At 51.4% G+C, this 20,513-nt stretch overlaps 1 protein-coding gene across 2 annotated transcripts in view; it reads left to right on the forward strand.

Moving 5' to 3' along the window:
- The window catches only part of CHST11 (carbohydrate sulfotransferase 11), a 222,345-nt gene extending 202,081 nt beyond the window's left edge, over positions 1-20,264 (forward strand). For both annotated transcript variants that reach the window (XM_016223185.2, XM_016223187.2), the window contains exon 3: positions 19,391-20,264. In XM_016223185.2, coding sequence (XP_016078671.2) covers positions 19,391-20,245 — 855 coding nt within the window. In that variant the 3' untranslated portion in view covers positions 20,246-20,264. The remainder of the gene's footprint in view (positions 1-19,390) is intronic.
- The last annotated feature ends 249 nt before the right edge of the window (positions 20,265-20,513 follow it).

Raw genomic sequence — 20,513 nt, forward strand, 5'->3', positions numbered from 1 at the left:
TGGTTTGCTTCCAGTTTACTCTGAAAGCACCTCTGCTTCCCCTGCTGTTCCTTCACTCACTCATTCGAGAGGGCAGTAAGGTACGGTGGCCAGCGCGCTTGGGAACCATCTTCCTGGGCTGAAACCCTGTCTCTGCCACTCTCTTGCTGTGTGACCTGAGACCAGTTACTTAACCTCTCTCTTCACATGACCTCTTGCCTCAAATGGGAAGAACGGTTTCTGCCACAGGGGGTTGTCATAAGGATTTTCACTGAGGCCATCCGCACAAAAGCCTTGTAGGGCTTGGCACATAGCAAGGGCTCAACAATTGTTAGGTACTGATAACAATTATTAGTCATTCACCAGTAACCATTTATTGAGCACCTACTGTGCTAGATACGGAGGAGGGGCTGGAAGTGTGAGGAGCTCACGGTCTGAGTGTGACACTGTGTGATAATAGCGGTGTGTCCAGGACACGTCACACAAAGAGCACTGTGGCTGCCTCATCAGGTGGCGCAGAAGAGACACTTGGGTTGGGCCTTGAAACAGGATGGGACAAAATAGGAGCTGTGAGATGTCCCATCCAGGGCGTGATGTACTCTGCTTTGCAAAGAAATAGGGACAGGGGACCTCTTGATCCCTCACCCTTTCTCTGGGAGGCCGACAGCTGAATGCAAGGCCACCTGGGAGCAGACGGGAGCAGGCAGAAGGGCTCTGCTGGCTCCTGGGCTGCAGCTGCATGGAAGGGGCCCAGCCCAGCAGAAGGAGTGAGCCCCTCGGAAGCACCTCTGCAGCTTCCCAGTGTCAATGCCAGCGCAAGGATGAGCCTCTTTCCCACAGAGCCGCAGCAGCTGTTCCGCGTCCTCCTGAACGTGGCTGCCTGCTGTCTGCTGACAGCTGCCTTTCCAAGGCCAGTCTCTCCTGCCTGCCCCCTTTCATCCTGTTTGTACCTGGGCCTTGACATTGGCTATCTCCCCCTGTATTCTAAGCCAGAGCGCAAACTGACCAGAACCTCCTTGGAGGGCGGGTTCACTGTTCACAGAGGCCCTGGAAGGGTGGAAGGTGGCATCCCCATCATGCTGACCCCTGCCCTGAGCACAGGTGCAGCCCAAACAGTTACTCTGCCACCAGCAAACAAACAGGAAGCCCAATCCATAAGCAAAACAAAGCCCGAGTGAGGGCGCCAGAGACACTAACATCCTCCAGCATGTGCGCGTGGGTGGCTCTGTGCGACACTGAGACACAGGGGCTTAAGCCCGCTTGGTTTAGAGGTACAAAGAGAACATACCTGAAAGGTTTCTCTACATTTTTTCTTGGGGAAATGGGCGTCAGAGGAGAGAGAGAATCTGATATCTTCTGTCCTTAAATAGACTTTCAAGCTGTGGCTCCAAGGCCACGTTTTATAACAGAAGAGCAGTCCAGCCAGTGTGGCTCAGTGGTTGAGAGTCAGCCCATGAACCTGGAGGTCATGGTTCGATTCTCCATCAGGGCACATGCCCAGGTTTCGGGCTTGATCCCCAGTAGGAGGCGTGCAGGAGGCAGCTGATCAATGACTTTCTCTCATCATTGGTGTTTCTCTCTCTCCCTCTCTCTTCTTCTCTCTCTGAAATCAACAAAAACATATTTTTTAAATAAATAAATAAAAGAGCAAGCAGACTAGTGTAAGTCCCTGCGGCCTGAGACTTGGAGCCAGTCTTACTGGGCCTTGGTCTTCTCATCTGTGAATCAGAGACAGGCTTATCCGCCTCTCAGAGTTGAGGGGTTCAGGAAATAACACGTCAGGCCTCTAGCATCGAGAAAGGTTTCTGAAATGTTAGCTCCCTTTCCTTCCCCCTAACCCTAGCCCTCCCTTCTCCTCCCCTCCCTCCCTGCCCTGCCCAGTCCTGTCCTGCCCTGCATGTAATGATTCCAAACTGTGGTTTGGAGTGAAACCGTGCCCTTCCCCAAGGGGCACTCACTCACCAAATAGTTTTGAGAGCCTGCTGGACAGCAGGGATGCGGCTGTGAAGGAGGCAGGTGCGGAGCGCGCCCGGGGTCTCACCGCCGGCCCTCCGGCCTCCGCTGGAGTTTGCGGGGATGGCAGGCCTGCCTCGCATGCCCCCTCTGGCCTGGGCAGGAGAAAGTGGGACCGCCTCCTCGCATGCTCTCTTCCTCCAGGAAAGAGTTGTGTTCTGGGGGTACCTGGTGTGCCAGCGTCCTCGGGATCAGGGAGTGGTGGGTTAAGGCCATGCCCTGTATGGCCTCCCAGGGTGAGCGAGTTATGCTGGTGTGGACCGGGCTGTGCCAGTCCCGTGCCCTGTGTTGGCTCACATGCCAGAACCCACACGCATGCGTAGCGTGGAAGGGCAAAACGAGATACCCGTTCCCCTAAGAACTGCCCCAGCCCTCTGCTGTGTCCTGGCAGGAAATCCACCTGGCGTGTTTCATGGCTGTTGTAATCCCCAAGGGTAGTTGTATGTGGCCTGAAAACAAAATCTTTGGACTTTCATTTACTTTTTAAAAATTCACATTTGAAATAGACCTTCTTGCCCTGTCTCTGAGTCTCCCTCCATCTCTTATCCCTTATCCAGCCCCACCCTCCAAGGGGCCAGGTGTGGGAGAGACTCCAGGATGGGTGACAGGTGCATTGCTAGATAATAAAACACCCTTTGGCGTTTACCTGCCTGAAATCACCCTGTCCCAATGCCTCTCGTGTCAAAGAGGCCAGATTGAAACCTGAGCGCCATCAGGTAAATCCCATTCATATCAGTGTCACCGGCACATCTGTGGACTCAAGCAGTTGACAGCATCTGTCAGTACTCTCAGCCCCCAGGGTCGCTTGGGCATCCTTCCCAGCTTGCTAGTCACTTAGGAGACCAGATGGCAAAACAAATGGTGATTTATTTTGCAGTGACGTAGGAATGAGAATCTTTCTTTCTGGGATTATTTTTAAAGTATTTTTAAGCACTTACTTCCAGATACAAAGTCCACAAAGAGGGCATCAACCTTGAGCTTTGAACTTGACATATATCATCTTGTTTAATTCTCACTGTGCACTCATGTGGTGGGTATTACCAGCCTCGTTAGAGATGGGGAAACGGAGGCCCAGACCAGTTAGGTGACTTGTCCGAAGTCACACAGCTGGGATTCCCACCCCTGCCACTCGCCTTACCCATAATACAAACAGTCTTTTAACACATATTTTGTATGTTATATGTACTATATACTTATTCTTACAATAAAATAAGCTAGAGAAAAAATGTTATTAAGAAAATCATAAGGAAGAGAAAATATGTTTATAGTATTTATTGAAAAAAATCTGCGTATAAGTGGACCCGTGTCACTCAAACCCGTGTCATTCAAGGTTCAACAGTGATAACAACAGTAATACGGTGTGCTGCAGGAGAGGTGAGCCCAGGTCCCTGGGGGAGCACCAGGAAAGGGAGCACCTGACTGATCTTAAATGGGCGCATGGTTTTGGAGAAAGTGAGGTATAAAGGGAGGTTGGAAAGCCCACAGGAGTTGGCAGGAAGAGAGTGGCAAATTGAGGGAGATGTGAGGAGTAGCCTTTGAAACAGAAGACTCAGGCCTGACAGATCCCTCAGATGCAAGAAGAAACAGCGCGAAACCCCAGCAGCCAGGCGGGCATGGCCACCAGGCCACACTGCACAGAGCCATTGAAAGATGGGTCCGGGGCACACAGGGTCTGTGTCCTAAGGTCAGGAGTCTGAACTCCCCATGGAAGGCAGTAGAGACTCATGGTTGCTTCATAAAGTGCAGAAATGATGAACTCAGAGCTGGGTTTAGAGGGACTGTCCTGGTCCGGAGGGGCCCTGGGCAGCAATCAGACTAGAGGTGAGGTGGCCCAGGATGCCAGGCTGTGGGGATCAGATGCCCAGGAGCCTGGCAGAGCACCTGGACAGACAGCAGTGTCACGTCCAGAGGCAAGGCCATGGGAAGAGGCGGGTGACAACTCCCTTTCAGGTGTTTGGAGTTTGAGATTCCTATGGGACATTACGGGGTGATGACCAGCGGGAAGGTGAGACCATGCTTTCTGCCTTTCCCACGAGTCCCACCTTCCCCAAAGTCCTCCCTGCAAAACGGTGTCCTGGTGTCTGAAAGGTCTAGGGGAAGGACATTACCTGTGGAAGGGCAGGAAGTTCAACTGCCCAAAATGCACTGAGTGCAGTGCTCCCTGGAAGAGAGGGAGGGAAGGAGGCAGGCAGGGAGAGGCCGGAGGCAGAGCCATCTTGCAGAGGAGGCTGGTGGGAAGAGGCCAGTGACTCACAGGCTCACACAGCAAAGGCCCAGCCTGGCTGAGCCTGAGCTTCGCCCTGAGGCATCTGACCTAGTCCCATGTATTTCCAGATGTTTCTGGTTAGAAGTTTCTATAAAACTCAGAGAAAATGCCGCACCCCTCTGGATGCTGGCCTGTTTGAAGAGCACCCAGCTGACTGAGCTGTGGCAGAGCCCAGGGAGCAGGTGGGCAGCAGGCCGGGCCCCACATCAAGGGCGACCAGGGAAGCCTGCGTGGACGGTTGCCTGAGCGGACAGCTGTGACCGCTCAGCTCCACCCTGAGCTGGCCAGGCTGGGGCTTCGTGGAGGTTGGTTGGTTGAGTTCTGAACCCCTCCCAGGTGCCAGTGGAAGACATAGCTCCTTTGGGCCCCATTAAGTTCCCTAAACAAAGCTGGAGATGTGCCTGAGCCAGTTTGGTTCAGTGGTTAGAGTGTCAGCCCACAGACTGAAGGGTCCCTGGTTCAATTCCAGCCAAGGGCACGCACCTCGGTTGCAGGCTCGGTCCCTGTCCCAGGGTCGGTCCCTGTCCCAGGGTCAGAGCAATGTGGGAGGCAACCAATCGATGTGCCTCTCTCACATCAAAGTTTCTCTCTCTCTCCCTTTCACTCTCTCTGGGGGGGGGGGGGGGGGAAAGCTGGAGATGTCCTAGAACTCAGTGTAAGACACCCTGAAAATCTGATTGTGAGAGCCCAGGAGAAAGGTGTCCCCCTGCCATGTGAGGTGTCTTCATTGCGGGTCTTGATAAAAACCAAATACAGGGACAAGAAGGGAAAAAACATGCCCCAGGGGTTATACAGTCAAAACCAGTAGTGTCTTTGAGAAGAAAATTTGATTTCTGTTTAACACCACTTACAGATGATTTTTATGGGACATGCTAACTAACTTGTGGGAACTTTTAAAACTCCGGGAAGGGTATTTATTTAGAGCTTCTTTCCTAGTTTAGTTCAGTAATCATTGCCCGAAGGTCTTTATGCACCAAGAATTCATGGTGCACCTGCCCCTGTGAGGTGGACCCAGGCTGTGGAACAGCCCATGTGGTCCAGGCTGTTCCCATTGGGCAGAACTGAGGTCTCAAAGCCAGGGCAGCTGAAGGTCAGCCTTGGGGTCACAGGCATGGGGCTGAAGATCCATGCTCCAGAACTGGACCACCAGGTCAAACCTGGGCCCCACCTCTTATAAGGTGTAGACCTTGAGATTTGTGTTTAAGCTCTTTGTGCCTTGGTGTATTCATCTGTAAAGTGGGGATAACACTTCTCAGGTTATTGTGAGAATTAACAGACAGCAGCTGTCAAGTGCTTAGCAGGATGCCTGGCCCATGGTGGCACCCGGTACCTTCCTGTCCCTTCACTGGACAGGCCCTGCCAGCACTTCCTGAGTGACACTGGCTGCGCCCCAGGCATGAAATGTCCAGGTCACAGTGGAGAGTGCTTTAAGGAGGCCCATGTGAGACTCTCTTTAGAAAATTCTCAAACCATAAACCTGGGCTCCCACTTTTGCATGCCAACAGCTCTCAACCAAGCAAATGATATGAAAGCTATGCTGGGTCAGAGAGCAAAGATAGGCTGATGACCTTGGACAGTTGCTTAACTGTCTGGCCCTCAGTTTCCTTATTCGTAAAACGGAGGTGTTAGCATGCACATCACAGAGTTATCAGAATTAGAGACAGTTGGGTACAGCCATGGCATAGGTCTGGGCTGCCGGAGTGGCCGTCATCATCACTGTGACTCCATATTGGACAGCTGGCCCTCCAGCTGTCACTCTGACTGATTATCCACGACTTCATTGATGGATGGAGGAGGGTTCCCCATTGGAATAAAGAGGCAGGTGCCCGAAGTACCAGTTTTCTCAGTCCTCTTGGTCCGCCTCCAGGCAAGAGTCCAGCGCCTTGTGGAGCCCCCGTCTCCCAGCCTGGGGTCTTCCTGAACCCTCCCTGTCCCGCTGCCGTGTATGATGCCCCCGTGGACCTGGCGCCTCACCTGCCACATGACACGTGCTCACTAAACATTGACCTCAGTAAATGCAACAACCTGGTTCTCTTCCTTCTTCCACCTGAGCCTGCAGGTGAATTTGTAGTTTTCTGTTGTCAGGATACCGTAGGGTCGTAGACTTGCTAATGAATGGTCAGTTAGTCCAGACTCTCCTAGATCATTTTGTTTTACTCCTAAACCTCACACTGACCCTTTGCCCAGCGCCCTCCTCAGAGCAGTTCAGCAGACACAAGACTGGAAGTAGTCCTGCTTCCTTTTGAATGACTTTTCACATTTTTCAGAAGAAATAGAGGCAAAGGAATTCTTGGTTTCCCCCATGGTTTTGTACTCAGGGCCCAGCCTGGAGAATTTGGTGAGCAGGGAAAGGGAAAGGTGAGCCGTGGGGCGGGGAGGGCCCTGGCTCCACCCTGGGAAAGCAGGGGTGGCCTGTCCCCAGCTGTCCCCAGGTGCTTTTGTTCCCTGGAGCTGAAGGGCCTCCGATAGAGGATTCAGTCACCACAGGAAGTAGATTCATTACTGAAAATCAGCTCCCCTCCCCCAGACCCTGACCCCACTTGCTTTTCTGAACCCCTCTGTTCATTGCTTTGGCTCAGAGAATGCCACTTAGTGTATAAAAAAAGATCCCAGCGGCCCTCCCTGCTCCACGGTGTAATTATGTCTGTGAAGCTTCCTTTCTGGAAGGCCTGGGGGCGGGGGCGGGTGCTGCAGCCTCCCCTGGGCCCAGCAGGCTCATTCAGCCTCAGCAGATCGCCTGTCCCTGTCACTTTGGGAACACAGCTTATGCAGGGACAGCCAGCGAGCCCGACCCAGAGGTACCCTAGTCTCTTACCACTGTGTCTGCTCTTCCTATTTTCCGCCCACTCCCTGCTTACAGGGCCTTCTCTTGCCCAGCTCACATCTTATGTCTCCAGCCTCGAAGGAACCCTCCTCTGTAGGGGAAATCATTCCCCCACCAAGGAAAGGCATCGCCTGTGCTCTGATGGTCCTCCATCCTCACGTCCACCCGAGATAATGAGCTCCCAGGTGACTGAGCACTGACATGCTGGAGTGAGCAATATAACTCCTCTGATCTTTTGGGCCACCTTTGAGGCAGGGACTATTGTTTGCCCATTTTGCAGCTGGGGAAATAGAGACTTGAGAAGGTTAAGGCCTCTGGGCTAGCAGGTGCTAGATCTGGGAGTGCGACACCAGGTACTCCCAGTCCCTGAGTTAGCACCTGTCAGCTGCCACACTGACTGCAGTGGAGTTTTCCTCTCCTCTTCCGTGACCTGTTAGAATGTTTCTCCCCGAAGACAAACGTTGCTTTGCACTGCCCCCCACCACTCCCAGCACCTTGTTGATGATTAAAGGCAAAGTATGGGGCAGCTGCCAGGTTGAGGTGTCCCTCCCAGGGATGGAGAATAGGACCTGGAGGCCAGCGACCTGTGGGGCAGTGGGAGAGGGGTGAGCTGACCAATCCAAATCCCACCAAGGGGCAAAGTGCGGCCTGCAGGTTGCAGGCAGGGTCAGCTGGAGGCTGGAGACCACTGTGCGCTTGCCTGGCAGAGGCCAAGGGTCAGAGCCCTTCCGCCCCACTCAGAGCCTGGGCACGTGGGCATGTGTGGGCCTGGGCTTTCTCTCCTGCTCCACCCTGAACTCAGCACTATTTGGTCTCTACCCTGGCAGGCAGGGGAAGTGAAAGGACAAGTGACATCAGCCACTCTCCCTCCTTGTTGGCACAGAAGTCTAGTTAAGGAAGCTGAATGCAATGAATTTCTTTATCATTTCTTAACATTGGCTCAATACAAGATGAGTGATGTCTTTGGGGCCATCTCCTGTGCACCCCCAGTGCACTGAACATAAAGGAAGCTGTTTTCGGCATCACATAAAACCTTAGGTCAATGCTGTCATATAAGCCCATTTTACAGACAAGAACAGAGACCTGTGTTAAGTAACTTGCCCAAGGTTCACAGCTGGTGTGGTTGTGGAGTCAGATTTTAAGCCCAAGCTGCCTGACTACAGAATCTGTGTTTTAAGCCACTCCGCTCCTTAAACAGCTACAAAGTAAAGGAGACCTCTGGGTTTTTTTTCATGAGAAAGAACCTTCAGTTTTGATTATTAATTGCCTGTGCATGAAGAGCAGCTGCAGGCCAGGGGATATGCTTAATTCTTTGCAGACTTTATCCCTTTAAACAACATGACAGCCTGTGACATTTGTGCTACTCTCAACCCTCAGAGACAAGGAAACCAAGGCTGGGAGGGTGGAAATGACTGCCTCTAGGTCATGTGGCTCGTCAGGGGTGTTTTCAGGAGTCATGTCCAGATGTGTCTGCCTGATTCCAGCCTCTGACCTCTGACCCCTGTATCAGGTCAACTCAGCAGAATCCTGGACTTTCTAGGCAGGGTGAGAAACCAGATGCTCTCAATATTTGTTCAGTGTCTATTTAATGGAATCAGGGAGACACGGATTTTCTATAAAAATTCTATCCTGGCCCTAGCCAGGTGGTTTAGTTGGTTGGCGCATCTTTCATACACCGAAAGCTTGGGGGTTCGATTCCTGGTCAGGGCACATACCTAGGTTGCAAGATTCAGTCCCCAGTTGGGGTGCATATGGGAGGCAACAGATTGATGTTTCTCACATCAATCTCTCCCCCCCCCCCCCCAAATCAATAAATATATCCTTGGGTGAGAACAAGAAGAAAAATTCTATCCTGAAATTGCTTCACGTATTTCCTTCCACTGGCCCAAACAGGGTGACTATTCTTTTTAAATAATAAAATTGTCAAGACTTTTCCCAGTTCTTGCTTCGCCTTTAATGAGTTTCCCAATCAAGCCAGCCGGGGGGAGGGGGGCGATGACAACGACTCTATGACCCAGTCCCCGTCTGGATAATGAAAGAGCTCACTGGCTTCTGTTTGGTGTCAGAATTTCCATTGCTCATGACTCCACCTGTGTCACCAAAATACTCCCCTTAGGTTGGTGGAAGGTGGCAAGGATGTTTTCTACACCTCACGGAGGTGGTTTAGCAACACGGAGATGATGGCCCTTGGGCTGCCCACCCCTCAGTGTGTCCCTGAGTCCATCTCTGTGCCATTGACAAGGGCTCCCAGGAGAATGGAAGGAGAAAAGGTCTCTCTTCACAATACGGTGCTGCAGCACCAGCGCGAGCACGGAAGACGGGGTCCCAGGCCTAGGGCTGCTGCTCCTGGGAGTGGAAGGGTGAGTTCCCACCTCTGGGCCTCAGTTTTGTCATCTAAAAGTCAGAACATGGTATCAGATGATCGCAAAGGTATTTTCCTGCTCTGAGCTCAGTGTTCCAAGGGCTCTAGGGGTGTGGACTCACTCAGAAGTTCTATGGACTGCGGGGATTTGCACCTCTGATGTCACCAACTTGAGGGCGTGTTACTGATCTCTGACCCCAGGTCAAAGCCCATGACATCACGTATGGTCTGTGATTTGTGTGCCCCAGGCGTGACCTGAGAAACAGCCCAGGTCCATATGTTTCTCAGTAAACAGCAGGTGAGTTTAGATGTGTTTGCCCGTCGCGCTAGACGGTGGCCTTCCATTATGCTCCCGAGTGGGCCATCCTTGAGAGAGAGAAAGGCAGTGAAGTGACTGAGACAGACACAAAAAAAAAATCTTAGTACTGGAAAGGCACTAATGTGTAGGCACAAAGCAGTTCACCCTTTTCTAAGTCCTGCAAGTACTGGGCACTGAGTACCTGGCACCTGGAATATAGAGATGCCCAGGACCTGTCCTGATGCCCTGGAGGAGGGAAATGAGATAAATTCACATCACTCATGGCGATATAATTATGATCAGGGTGGAGTAGCTTCAGACAAAGGGGAAAAGGTGGTAGAAATGGCTCTGTTGTGGCCCCAGGTGTGTTGTGATCATGGTGGGGAGAGAAGAGGGGTGCCTCCTGGGCAGAGGTGGGAGGAGGGTTTGGGGCCCCATCTGCAGAGCTGGCTCAGCCTCTCCTGTCTGTGAAAGAAACACACAACATACAGAATAAAAGCCCAAGAGAATGGCTCACAGATACCTATTGAACAATAGGGAAATGGGATATTGTTGAAACGTGGTCCTTGATTACAAAGTAAATTGACCTTTTTGGATCTCTCAATCCACAGCTCACTTTGAAATTCCAATGCATAGGGTAGAGCCTGCTGACACATATTAATAGCTAATCTCTGCATCTCTAGAAAATTGCTCTTTAGGCCACCAATTTGCTTAACAGCTGCCAATCCAGGTTGCCTCCGATTGCTTCTGTCACTCTCCTATGTCAGCGAGATAGCGAATCACCCCAAGCCAGGCATTTCATACCAATGACAAATGTGTTTGACGTTACCTGCAGCACCTGCTCTTGTAAAAGCAATGACGCTGCATCAGCAGTTCTCAAAATGGGACGCAGGACCAGCAGCCTTGCAGGGTCACTCTAGGCAATGGTCAGGAGCAGGCACCTGGGACAGCCAGACCCACTGAATCAGAATTTCTCAGGAATCCACATTTTACCAAACACCTGCTGTGATTCTCACATACACTAAAGACTGAGAATTGCTATGAGGCAGAGGAAGGCAGAGAGATATGCTCACTGTACTGCCAGCCACTTATGAAGCAACCCTCTAGTATTTACAATAATAAAGAAAATTACTGTTTACTGAGTGCCTACTTTGTGCCAGGTGCCATGCTAGTGCTTTCCTTGTGAGCTCTCACTGAGTCCTCAAAACAACCCAGAGAAGTAGACACTATTATTGTCCCCATTTTACAGATGGGGAAATTAAGACTGAAGAGGTCAAGTGATTTGGATGAAATACGAGTAGTCGAACATACAGGTGATTCTGGAAAGAGAATCAGGAAGAGAGTCAACAGAGCCAGTTGGTCCAAGGAGGAAGAGAGCAGAAGCGGGGGGGAATCCTAACACCCTGCCCTGAACAGCGTTGCCCTTTGGTGGGCGCTGTCAGCCGGCTGAGGCTGCGCAGTGGAGCCCGCCTCCCCCCTCCGCCAGCCTTCAGCATCAGGCAGGTGCACATCCAGCCCACCCTCTGACTCCTGATTTCCCAGGAAATCCAGCCTCCGAGCGGTGCGGGAGCTGCGTCCCTTCCCCACATTGTCCCTGTTCCGGGCGCCATTCACTGGAGGCCAGTCCAGCTTGGCAGCCACCCCGTCCCTGTTCCTGTGCCCCCCCCGCGCCCTGCGAGGCCTCCGGAAGCCCCAGCAGCTGATCTGAGATGGAAATGAGGCCGTCCAGCCGCACCTGGCTGCGCTGAAAGGGAGCCCTGGCAGCGCACCCCACGCCCGGCCCCCAGGGCGGCCCTCGGCGCCCGCACCCCTCACCATCTCCCTCCTCCTGCTTCCTGGCCTCGCCAGATGGGTGGAAAGTACCCGTTTCCCCCTCTGCAAAGGCGATTGCAGCCACCCCGAGCCCGTTTCCACCCGGCCCCGAGGGCCCAGCTGCCCCTCTCCTGGCCTCCGGCCGATGGGCCGATGCCGACCCCTCTCGCATGGCCGCGGGATCTGGGCCAGACACCCTCCGTGGGAAGGTGGAGTGGGGCCGCAGGGTAGGTCCCAGGACGCCCGCAGCCGCATCAGCCATTTGGTGGCCTTGAACATCCCTGTCCCCAGTCATTCATTCACGCATGCATTCATTGAACAAAGATTTAAGTGTCTAGTATGTGCCCGGCACTGGGGATACAGAATGAACCAAAAGGGAAACCACCTGCCCCCTGGGAGTTTACATTCCAGAGGGAGAGACACACGGATCGGCATGTAAATTGTGGTGTTAGAAGGAGGCGAGTATTCCAGAGAAAGGTGAGGCTGGGAAAGGGGTGAGAGAGCGGAGCCTGCGCTGGTTTCTCTCAGTACCTCCTGCTGTTGGCTTCCTGACCGCATTCTGGACCGCCTGCAGCCCGGCCGTCCACCCAGGTCCCCTCCCCGTCCACCCAGGTCCCCTCCCCGCAGCTGCCTAACTGAGCAAGGCAGCTGGGCTGGAGGCTCCAAGGGGGCCCCTCCTTTCTGGCCTCCGGATCCTCAGATGCCTGGAGGAGGGCGCCAGCTGGTGGCCCGCAGGCAAACCCAGCGCCAGCGAGTGTGCTTTGGCCCACAGCACTAAAAAAAAAATTTTAATTGTAGCTAACATTTAACAATGTAGAGATTACACATACAGTCTGCTTTCCTGGCTTCTCTCCAGAAATGGAAAGATCTTCAAAGACCAGGACCCCATTCCCCTCATGACTACATGGGTGAGATTTAAGTGGCATCTCCCCACCTTCACGTGGCCCAGGGACCCCCTGCTGACTCTGGAGGGCATTTGAGTTTGTGATCCTAACCAAGGTCACCAAATTTAAACCCTGCCTACAGAAGAAGTACCTTAACCACAAGCCTAATAGAACCCTCTCCTCACTTGCTTCTGCCCCCAGGGCTCCCAGGGCGAAAATGCAGCTCAGAGCCTTAGCTCACCTCACCGCTCAGCTGAGCCTGGTTAGCACCTGGCCCTGGGCCACCTGGCAGCATCTCCTGCTCCTCTGCCTCACCTTCTAGGGCTCAAAATGCTTCCCATCCATTGCGCTTTTTCCTTCCTTTAGCTTTGGAAAGGTGGGGAAAGCTCCTGCAGAGATTCCATCCTTGCAGTCAAACAGGTGTTTCCCTCGTGACAAGTTAAAATCCCAAGAAACCAATTTCCCCAGCAGTGTTCGTGTCAATTAATGTGGATTCACTTCTTACCTAAGCCCTTTAAGTTTTGCAACAGGTTCAGACCAGATTGCTTGTTTAAACGCCCAGTATTTTTCTCCTTTTCTAAACATGGAAGTTTATTTTAAGCATTCTATAATTCCCAGTGGTTCCCTGTGGACACACCCAAGGATATCTGAGAACTCGGCCCTCTAGACCTTTGACCTCTGGCCCTACTGAAGTAGAAAACCCATTTCTATTAAATCTGAGGACCAGGAAGGTGAAACTTGCCCAAAGTCACATGCAGGTCACTGTGCTTTAGTCTAGCTTTGGCATTGGAGCCTCTAAGGCAGTGGTCCCCTCCTGGGCAGCTTTAGCATCCCCAGGGACCTGAGCGCACCCAGAGCAGGCACATCAGATCTCTGAGGCGGGCCCCAGGCCTCACTGGAGTTTAAAGCTCCCCTGTGATCCTAGGGAGCAACCAGGGTTCAGACCCATGATTCTAGTGCTGTCCTGGAGCTGGTGACCCCCAGGTGGGTCTGCAAACCCTGGGAAGCTGCACAATGCATGGTCTCAGAGCACAGCCTGCCTGGATTTTAACCCCAGCCCGTTTCTAACTTCCTGATCTTGAATGAATTACGTATTCTCCCTGCCCCTCAGTTTTCCAGTCTATGCATTGGGAATGCTAGTGTTATTTAGAACGCTAATGGGGTCCTGGACTGTGAGGATTAACAGTGGTCCGAGCATGCTCAGTAAATGGTAGCTAGCATACTTGTATGTACTGTGTGCCTCTTTTTTGCTGTGAGTGTGTTTTCGCCAGTGATTCCTCACGACTTGCCCTTTTCATGAGAGTTGAGGAATTTCTATACCAGAAAGACATGTGATAGAATCACAGCAAGTCAGGTCCCAGGTTCTCCTCTGCCCCTCCCCCTGCCCCCATCCTAAAATCCACGGGATGATGGGCCCGCAATGAGGTGTTGGCAGGGGGCTTGTATTAGGATTTTCAAGCGGAGAAACTGAGGCCCGGCCCAAGCTAAGAGTTGTTCGTGGCAGATTCTGCCAAGCCCCACTCACTTGATGTCTCCAAATTGACCTTTTTCTCTGGGTTTCCACCTTTCTTCAGGAGGCTGCTCCTCCTTCTGTTTGGGTCCTTGTGTCAGAGAGAAATTGTGAACACCACAGGAGATGTTTTAATTTCAGGGAAACCAGCTTTTCTTCCTTTTAAGATGAAACACAGGAAAGTTTGAAAGACTTTTTCAAAAGTTCTCTAAATTTGCTACTTACACTGATTATAGATGCCTTTTTAAACTGTCCAAATTAAAAATAGACATCCAAACACAAAGGCAGGACACAGCCCAGAGCCTGTAGCCATGTCCACGGTTTCCTAGAATCAGCCCTTGCTCTGACCTAATTTATACTTTTGGGAGATGAAAGGGAGGTGGAGGGAGGTGAGGCTGGATCTGGAGGCAGATCTGGGAGACTCTTGGCAGCAGATGACCAACCTGGGTTCCACGTTCTGTAATTAAGAATAGCTATGAATGGGTGAGAGATGTTACATTACGGTCACCTCCTCATAGCGTAATGCTGTGGTTCTCAAAGCGGGGTCCAGGACCAGCAGCAGCCTCACCTGGTGGGATGGGCTCCCCACGACTCCAGGTTCATATGTTGAAGTCCTATCCCCCACTATCTTCCAATGTAACTGGACTTGGAGGCAGGACCTTTAAAGAGGCGATTAAATTGAGTCCCTTAGGGTGGGTTCTAATCCAGTTGGACTGGTGTCCTAATAAGAAGAAGGGGAGACACCAGGCACAAATGTGCGCAAAGGGACAGCCACATGAAGAAGCAGCAGGAAGCCCGGACGGCGTGGCTCAGCAGTCGAACATCCACCCAGGATCCAGGAGATCGGGGTTCGATTCCTGGTCAGGGCACATGCCCAGGTTGCGGGGCCGATCCCCAGTCGGGGGCGTACAGGAGGCAGCTGATCAATGACTCTCTCATCATTGATGTTTCTCTCTCTCTCTCCCTCTCCCTTCCTCTCTCTGAAATCAATAAAGATATATTTAAAAAAATAAAAAATAAAAAAGAGGCAGCAAGAAGGCGGACATATGCAGGCCAAAGAGAGAGGCCTAGAGGAGGCCAGCCCTGCTCGCAACTCCAGAACTGAGAAAATAAATTTCTGCTGTTTAAGCCACCTTGAGTGTGTGGTATTTTGTTATGGGAGCCCGACCCAGCACACTGGATCCTAACGAGCCCTCCAGGTGATGTCCATGTGTGCTGACGGTTGAGAACCACTAGCATGAAGTATTAATACTTGGCGGCAGCCAGCCCACCTCCCCCACAAAATGACATGTGGTTGGAAGTACGGGCTGGTCTGTTAAATATAAACCTTCTTTTAGTAGGCTCTGGAGAAGTTCCAGTGGGCTCTTTAATGAGATGGTGTATATGAAAGTGTTCTGTAAGCACTGGAACATTCTGTGGACTTTAGGTGGTAGTGAATCGTAACATCGGTATTCAGTCAGCTGGGACAACCCTCCGAATACTCCAAAGTGAGCAAACGGAATCCAAGAATCTCCCTCCCCGACTGAAATCTCTGAAATTCTTGTACATTTCCTACCCCAAGCATTTGGAATGCTTCTCCTTTCTGATCACAGAAACAAGATTTCATTACATTTCCCCTTTTGCCCTTGCTACTAGGAAGCCCACAACCGAGTGAGATCCTTGATTACAGCCCTTGTGGTTAGTATATTTGTTTTTTTCCTATTTTAATTTTATACTGCACATATGTCCTTTATTATAGTGGCTTCAGATACCTGTGAGAAAGAAAAAGAGAAGGGAGAGGGGAGAGGGAGTGAAAGGAAAGAGATTGGTTTCACAGCTCAGATAATGACCAGATCAACAAACCTCTGCTTTGTGAACCTGATAAAACGTGGCTGGAAAAGACAGGTGTTGCCTTTCAGTGAGAGGGGAGCAGACTGTTCTTCAGCAGCGAGTCCTCTGTACACCCTTGTCTTCCTGTCCCCCATGGCTGCGGGGATACTCAGGGAACTTGTTCGTGGCTGAAGAGCTTTTACTCTTACCAGAGCTCCTGTGAGCCCTGCCTGGGGACCGGTGTGGAAGTCACATGACCAGACTTACATGTTTTTAAGATTAGAAATTGCTGTCTCCGTGTGATTTCTAACATGCTGTTGGTCCTAATAACAAATGTAGAAATTTCTAGAATAGCCTGGGCTGCTATGAGGAATCTCTCCTTGGCAGGATGGCGAAGAATTCCTCTCTTCCCTCTTACCTGTCCAGGGCTTCCCTTAACCAGGTTTCTTTTTTTTTTTTAATTCTCACCTGAGGAATGCTTATTGATTTTAGAGAAAGGGGAAAGGGGGTAGAGAGAGAGAGAAAGAGAGAAAGAAACATCGATGTGAGGAACATCGATCAGTTGCCTCCCATACGTGCCCGAATCAAGGGTTAAACGGGCACCCTAAGTATGTGCCCTGACTGGGAAGAAAGCCCACAACCTTTTCGGTGTACAGGACAGTGCTCCAACCAACTGAGCCATACTGGCCAGGGCTTAACCAGCTTTCTTAAACCAAGGCTCAGGGATCCACAGATACAACTCCCAGGGGTTTGGAGTTCTGCATGAGAATTGTATAAATTTTGGTTATTTATTTTGGTGATAATCTTTTGAAAAAGTTAAATCGTTTCTGCATTGTCAGGGTCACCTCTGGTAACCTGCCTAGTCCTGCCATATGAAATCTGATGGTGTTGGTGGCACCGCGTAGGTCGTTTTTATTGTCCTGGGCCAGTGATTTTCTAACCAGTGTGCAGCAAGAATTTTAAAAATATGCAATACCTGACTATTTCGTCAGGGGCACTGACCTCTTTTCTCTTAGACTGTCAAAAAAATGACAACAGTCATATGATGTTACAGGGCGCTGGGTTTCACAGTAACTAGAAATGAAAAAGTGGTGGGGAAACTGAGTCCTCGTGGCACCGAGGAGCATCAGAGGGCCAGGAACCTGTCCAGAGCAGACAGCGAGCTCCCTGCACGTTTCAAGCAGGGCTTAGTTCCAGTAAAACAACATCCTCCATCAGGTTCATATTGTTCATGTCAGTGTTTACATTTGTTTGGGTCTCATATACCTACTTTTTATATTTGTGCATATTTTAAGTACCATTGTATTTTTAGTAAGTTCAGTCAACACTAGTCTGAAATTATTTTAAAATAAAAAGTTAAAATTACAAAACATAAAATAGTTTGTTAAAAAAAATTCAATGCTAGAGGCCCAGGTGAACTTCCTCCAAGAAGGGGCCTGGCTGTGCCTCGCGACTGAGGGCGTGCTCACTCTCTTGACCCTGCCCCGAAGTCCTCCTGTGGGAAATCGTGCATGCCTCTTGCTACAGGTGTGCCGTTTGCCACCTCAGCTGCCATGGAAAAGAAGGAAATGGGAGAGAGAAACCTCAAATACCACATTTCAAAGCCCCACTGAGTTATTTTCTGTCTCTGCAATTGGACGTAAAAGGATACGGGGGTATCGTTTCCATTTTTTATGGCGTTGTGGTTCCTGAATGCAGTATTAGCTGACATGCTGCCTCCCTGGGGATTCAGAAGGCCAGAGAATTGTCTCCAACTGAAAAGAGCTGGAAAAAGGGCAGGGAGGGGGCTCCCCCTGCTTCTCTGCTCATTTAGTAATTTATTGCCTTCAAAACTGTCCGTAGTGAGTCAAATGGGCAAAATCGATGGGCCCTTTTTCCTTCCTGGTCCTTCCATTTTCATTAGGACAATTTGTTGTTGTTTTAAATGGCATGAATGCTCCTTTTAAGGTGATGAATATATCTGCTAAAGTCAGGAAATGCAAAAGTCATAGTTTTCCTATTCAAAATAAATATTGAATTCCATGACCTACACCTGGACAATAGGGTGTCACCACCTGGTGAAAGTCTCTGGATGTTGGAGACCAGGCTGCAGGCACCCCAAGCTGGTGTGGTCGGTCCCGTTTCCTGTTCTAGGTGGTTTGTGAGAACTGGTTCAGGCTGGAAGTGAATGGCCCTTGGAGGGAAACATTTGCTCCTAGAATTCAGAGGCTCACACACATCTTCCCTTTGGCCCCGAGTGAGGCTGCCAGCTCTCTGGCTGGTGCCTCCTCGACTGAGCCCTTTAGGAAAAGGTCGTATCTCCCAGCGGAGCAGAATGAGTGCCTTGTACACTGTGAGATCTGCACATTTGAATGGATGGATGAGTATGGCAGAGACGAAAAGCTCCAAAGGAATACGTGCCAGTACCTAAATATTTTGGTTGCAAGTGATACAATCCAGGCTCAAACTGCGTTACGTACCAAAGCAAATGTATTGATTAATGTCACAAAATCCCAGGAGTTGGGGGTCTGGTTTCAGCAACGTACAGACCTAGGTATTTAGATGACATCACCAGGAGCACATCCCTCTGTCCTTCTGCTCTATACCCTTCATTCCCAGTCTAGCTCCTCCCTGTCCCCAAGCTCCAGGTGCCTTCCTCACAGCTCAGCAGCTTGAGAGAAAAGGGAACTGAGAATGGAGCACAGGTTCCCAGAGGAGAATCAAGGCGCTGGTACCAGCGTAAGCAAAAAGCAACAGATGTCCACGAGGACAGGCTTGTAGAAAAATGGTTCCCCTTGCATTAAAATAGAGCAATCAAATGCCAGACCTCCATGCTTGCTTTCTGCGTCATTCAAGAAGACAGAGCGCCGGACCTCAGGGTAGGGTGGGGGGCTGGCACCTTTGTTTGCCAGGTAGACCTGAGTTGCATACTGACTCTGTCACTCACCTGTGTGGTCTCAAGCTAGTAACTTAACCTCTCTGAGCCTCCCAGCGAGACTGGAAGCTCCATGAGAGCCGTCACCTCACTGCACTCTTATTACTGCATCCCTAGTACCTGGCAGCGTGTTGCCTGGCACAATGGCAGGCACTTGGTATTAAATAAATCAGTAACAGTTCAGGTTTGTTGCACGGTGAAAAGAAAAACTGTATATACGTAGCTCTAGTAAAATGCCAGCCCGGCCGGGCGTGGCTCAGCGGTTGAGCGTCGACCTAGGATCCAGGAGATCAGGGTTCGATTCCCGGTCAGGGCACATGCCCGGGTTGCGGGCTGCAGCCGATCAATGACTCTCTCATCGTTGATGTTTCTATCTCTCTCTCTCTCCCTCTCCTTTCCTCTCTCTGAAATCAATAAAGATATATTTTAAAAAATAAATTAAAAAATAAATAATAAATAAATAAAATGCCAGGCACGTAGAGGGTGATGGGTAAGTCACAGAGGTGACCATTTTGTTATTCTACACAGGAAGGGTGGTGGGACAAAGAGCAAAGACAGCCGATGGCGATGGCGAGTTAGAAATGGAGACTGGGGCGCTTAGGGGTCCGTTGGCCGTCTCGGTGGCCCGGCCCTGGCCATCGCGGTTAGGGACGCGGCCCGGCGGAACCGTCCCCGACCCGAGTATTGAACCCTGCGTGCCTCTTGTGTCCCCTCTGCAGCTCGAGCTCTCCAACAGCGCGGTGCTGCACCAGATGCGGCGCGACCAGGTCACGGACACGTGCCGCGCCAACAGCGCCGCGAGCCGCAAGCGGCGGGTGCTGACGCCCAGCGACCTGAAGCACCTGGTGGTGGACGAGGACCACGAGCTCATCTACTGCTACGTGCCCAAGGTGGCCTGCACCAACTGGAAGCGGCTCATGATGGTGCTGAGCGGGCGCGGCAAGTACAGCGACCCCATGGAGATCCCGGCCAGCGAGGCGCACGTGGCCGCCAACCTGAAGACGCTCAACCAGTACAGCATCCCCGAGATCAACCACCGCCTGAAGAGCTACCTGAAGTTCCTGTTCGTGCGCGAGCCCTTCGAGAGGCTGGTGTCCGCCTACCGCAACAAGTTCACGCAGAAGTACAACACGTCCTTCCACAAGCGCTACGGCACCAAGATCATCAAGCGGCAGCGCAAGAACGCCACGCAGGAGGCCCTGCGCAAGGGCGACGATGTCAAGTTCGAGGAGTTCGTGGCCTATCTCATCGACCCGCACACCCAGCGCGAGGAGCCCTTCAACGAGCACTGGCAGACCGTGCACTCCCTCTGCCACCCGTGCCACATCCACTACGACCTCGTGGGCAAGTACGAGACGCTCGAGGAGGATTCCAATTACGTCCTGCAGCTGGCCGGAGTGGGCAGCTACCTGAAGTTCCCCACCTACGCCAAGTCCACAAGAACTACTGACGAAATGACCACGGAGTTCTTCCAGAACATCAGCTCAGAGCACCAGACGCAGCTGTACGAAGTCTACAAACTCGATTTTTTAATGTTCAATTACTCAGTGCCAAGCTACCTGAAATTGGAATAAAGGGAGAGGCGGGGTGGGCGGTGGGGTTGGGGTGGGGTAGGGTGGGGGGTGGGGGGGGAAGGGAGACGAGGGAGAGAATCATGCTTTTTAATTTAAGATTTTTATTTGTCAAAAGAATTATATGAATATTGGGTTATTTTGTAAATTAATATTTCTTTGGGGATGATGCTGCGAGCAGCATAGCGAGAATTATTTAAAAAGCCGTGGTAGGGAAGGACAGCTGTCTTTGCAGGGGAAGAGGGAGGGGGTCCCTGTTTTTAGACGCGAA

Source organism: Miniopterus natalensis, chromosome 2 (genome assembly GCF_054644295.1).
Source record: "Miniopterus natalensis isolate mMinNat1 chromosome 2, mMinNat1.hap1, whole genome shotgun sequence".
Lineage (NCBI taxonomy): Eukaryota > Metazoa > Chordata > Mammalia > Chiroptera > Miniopteridae > Miniopterus > Miniopterus natalensis.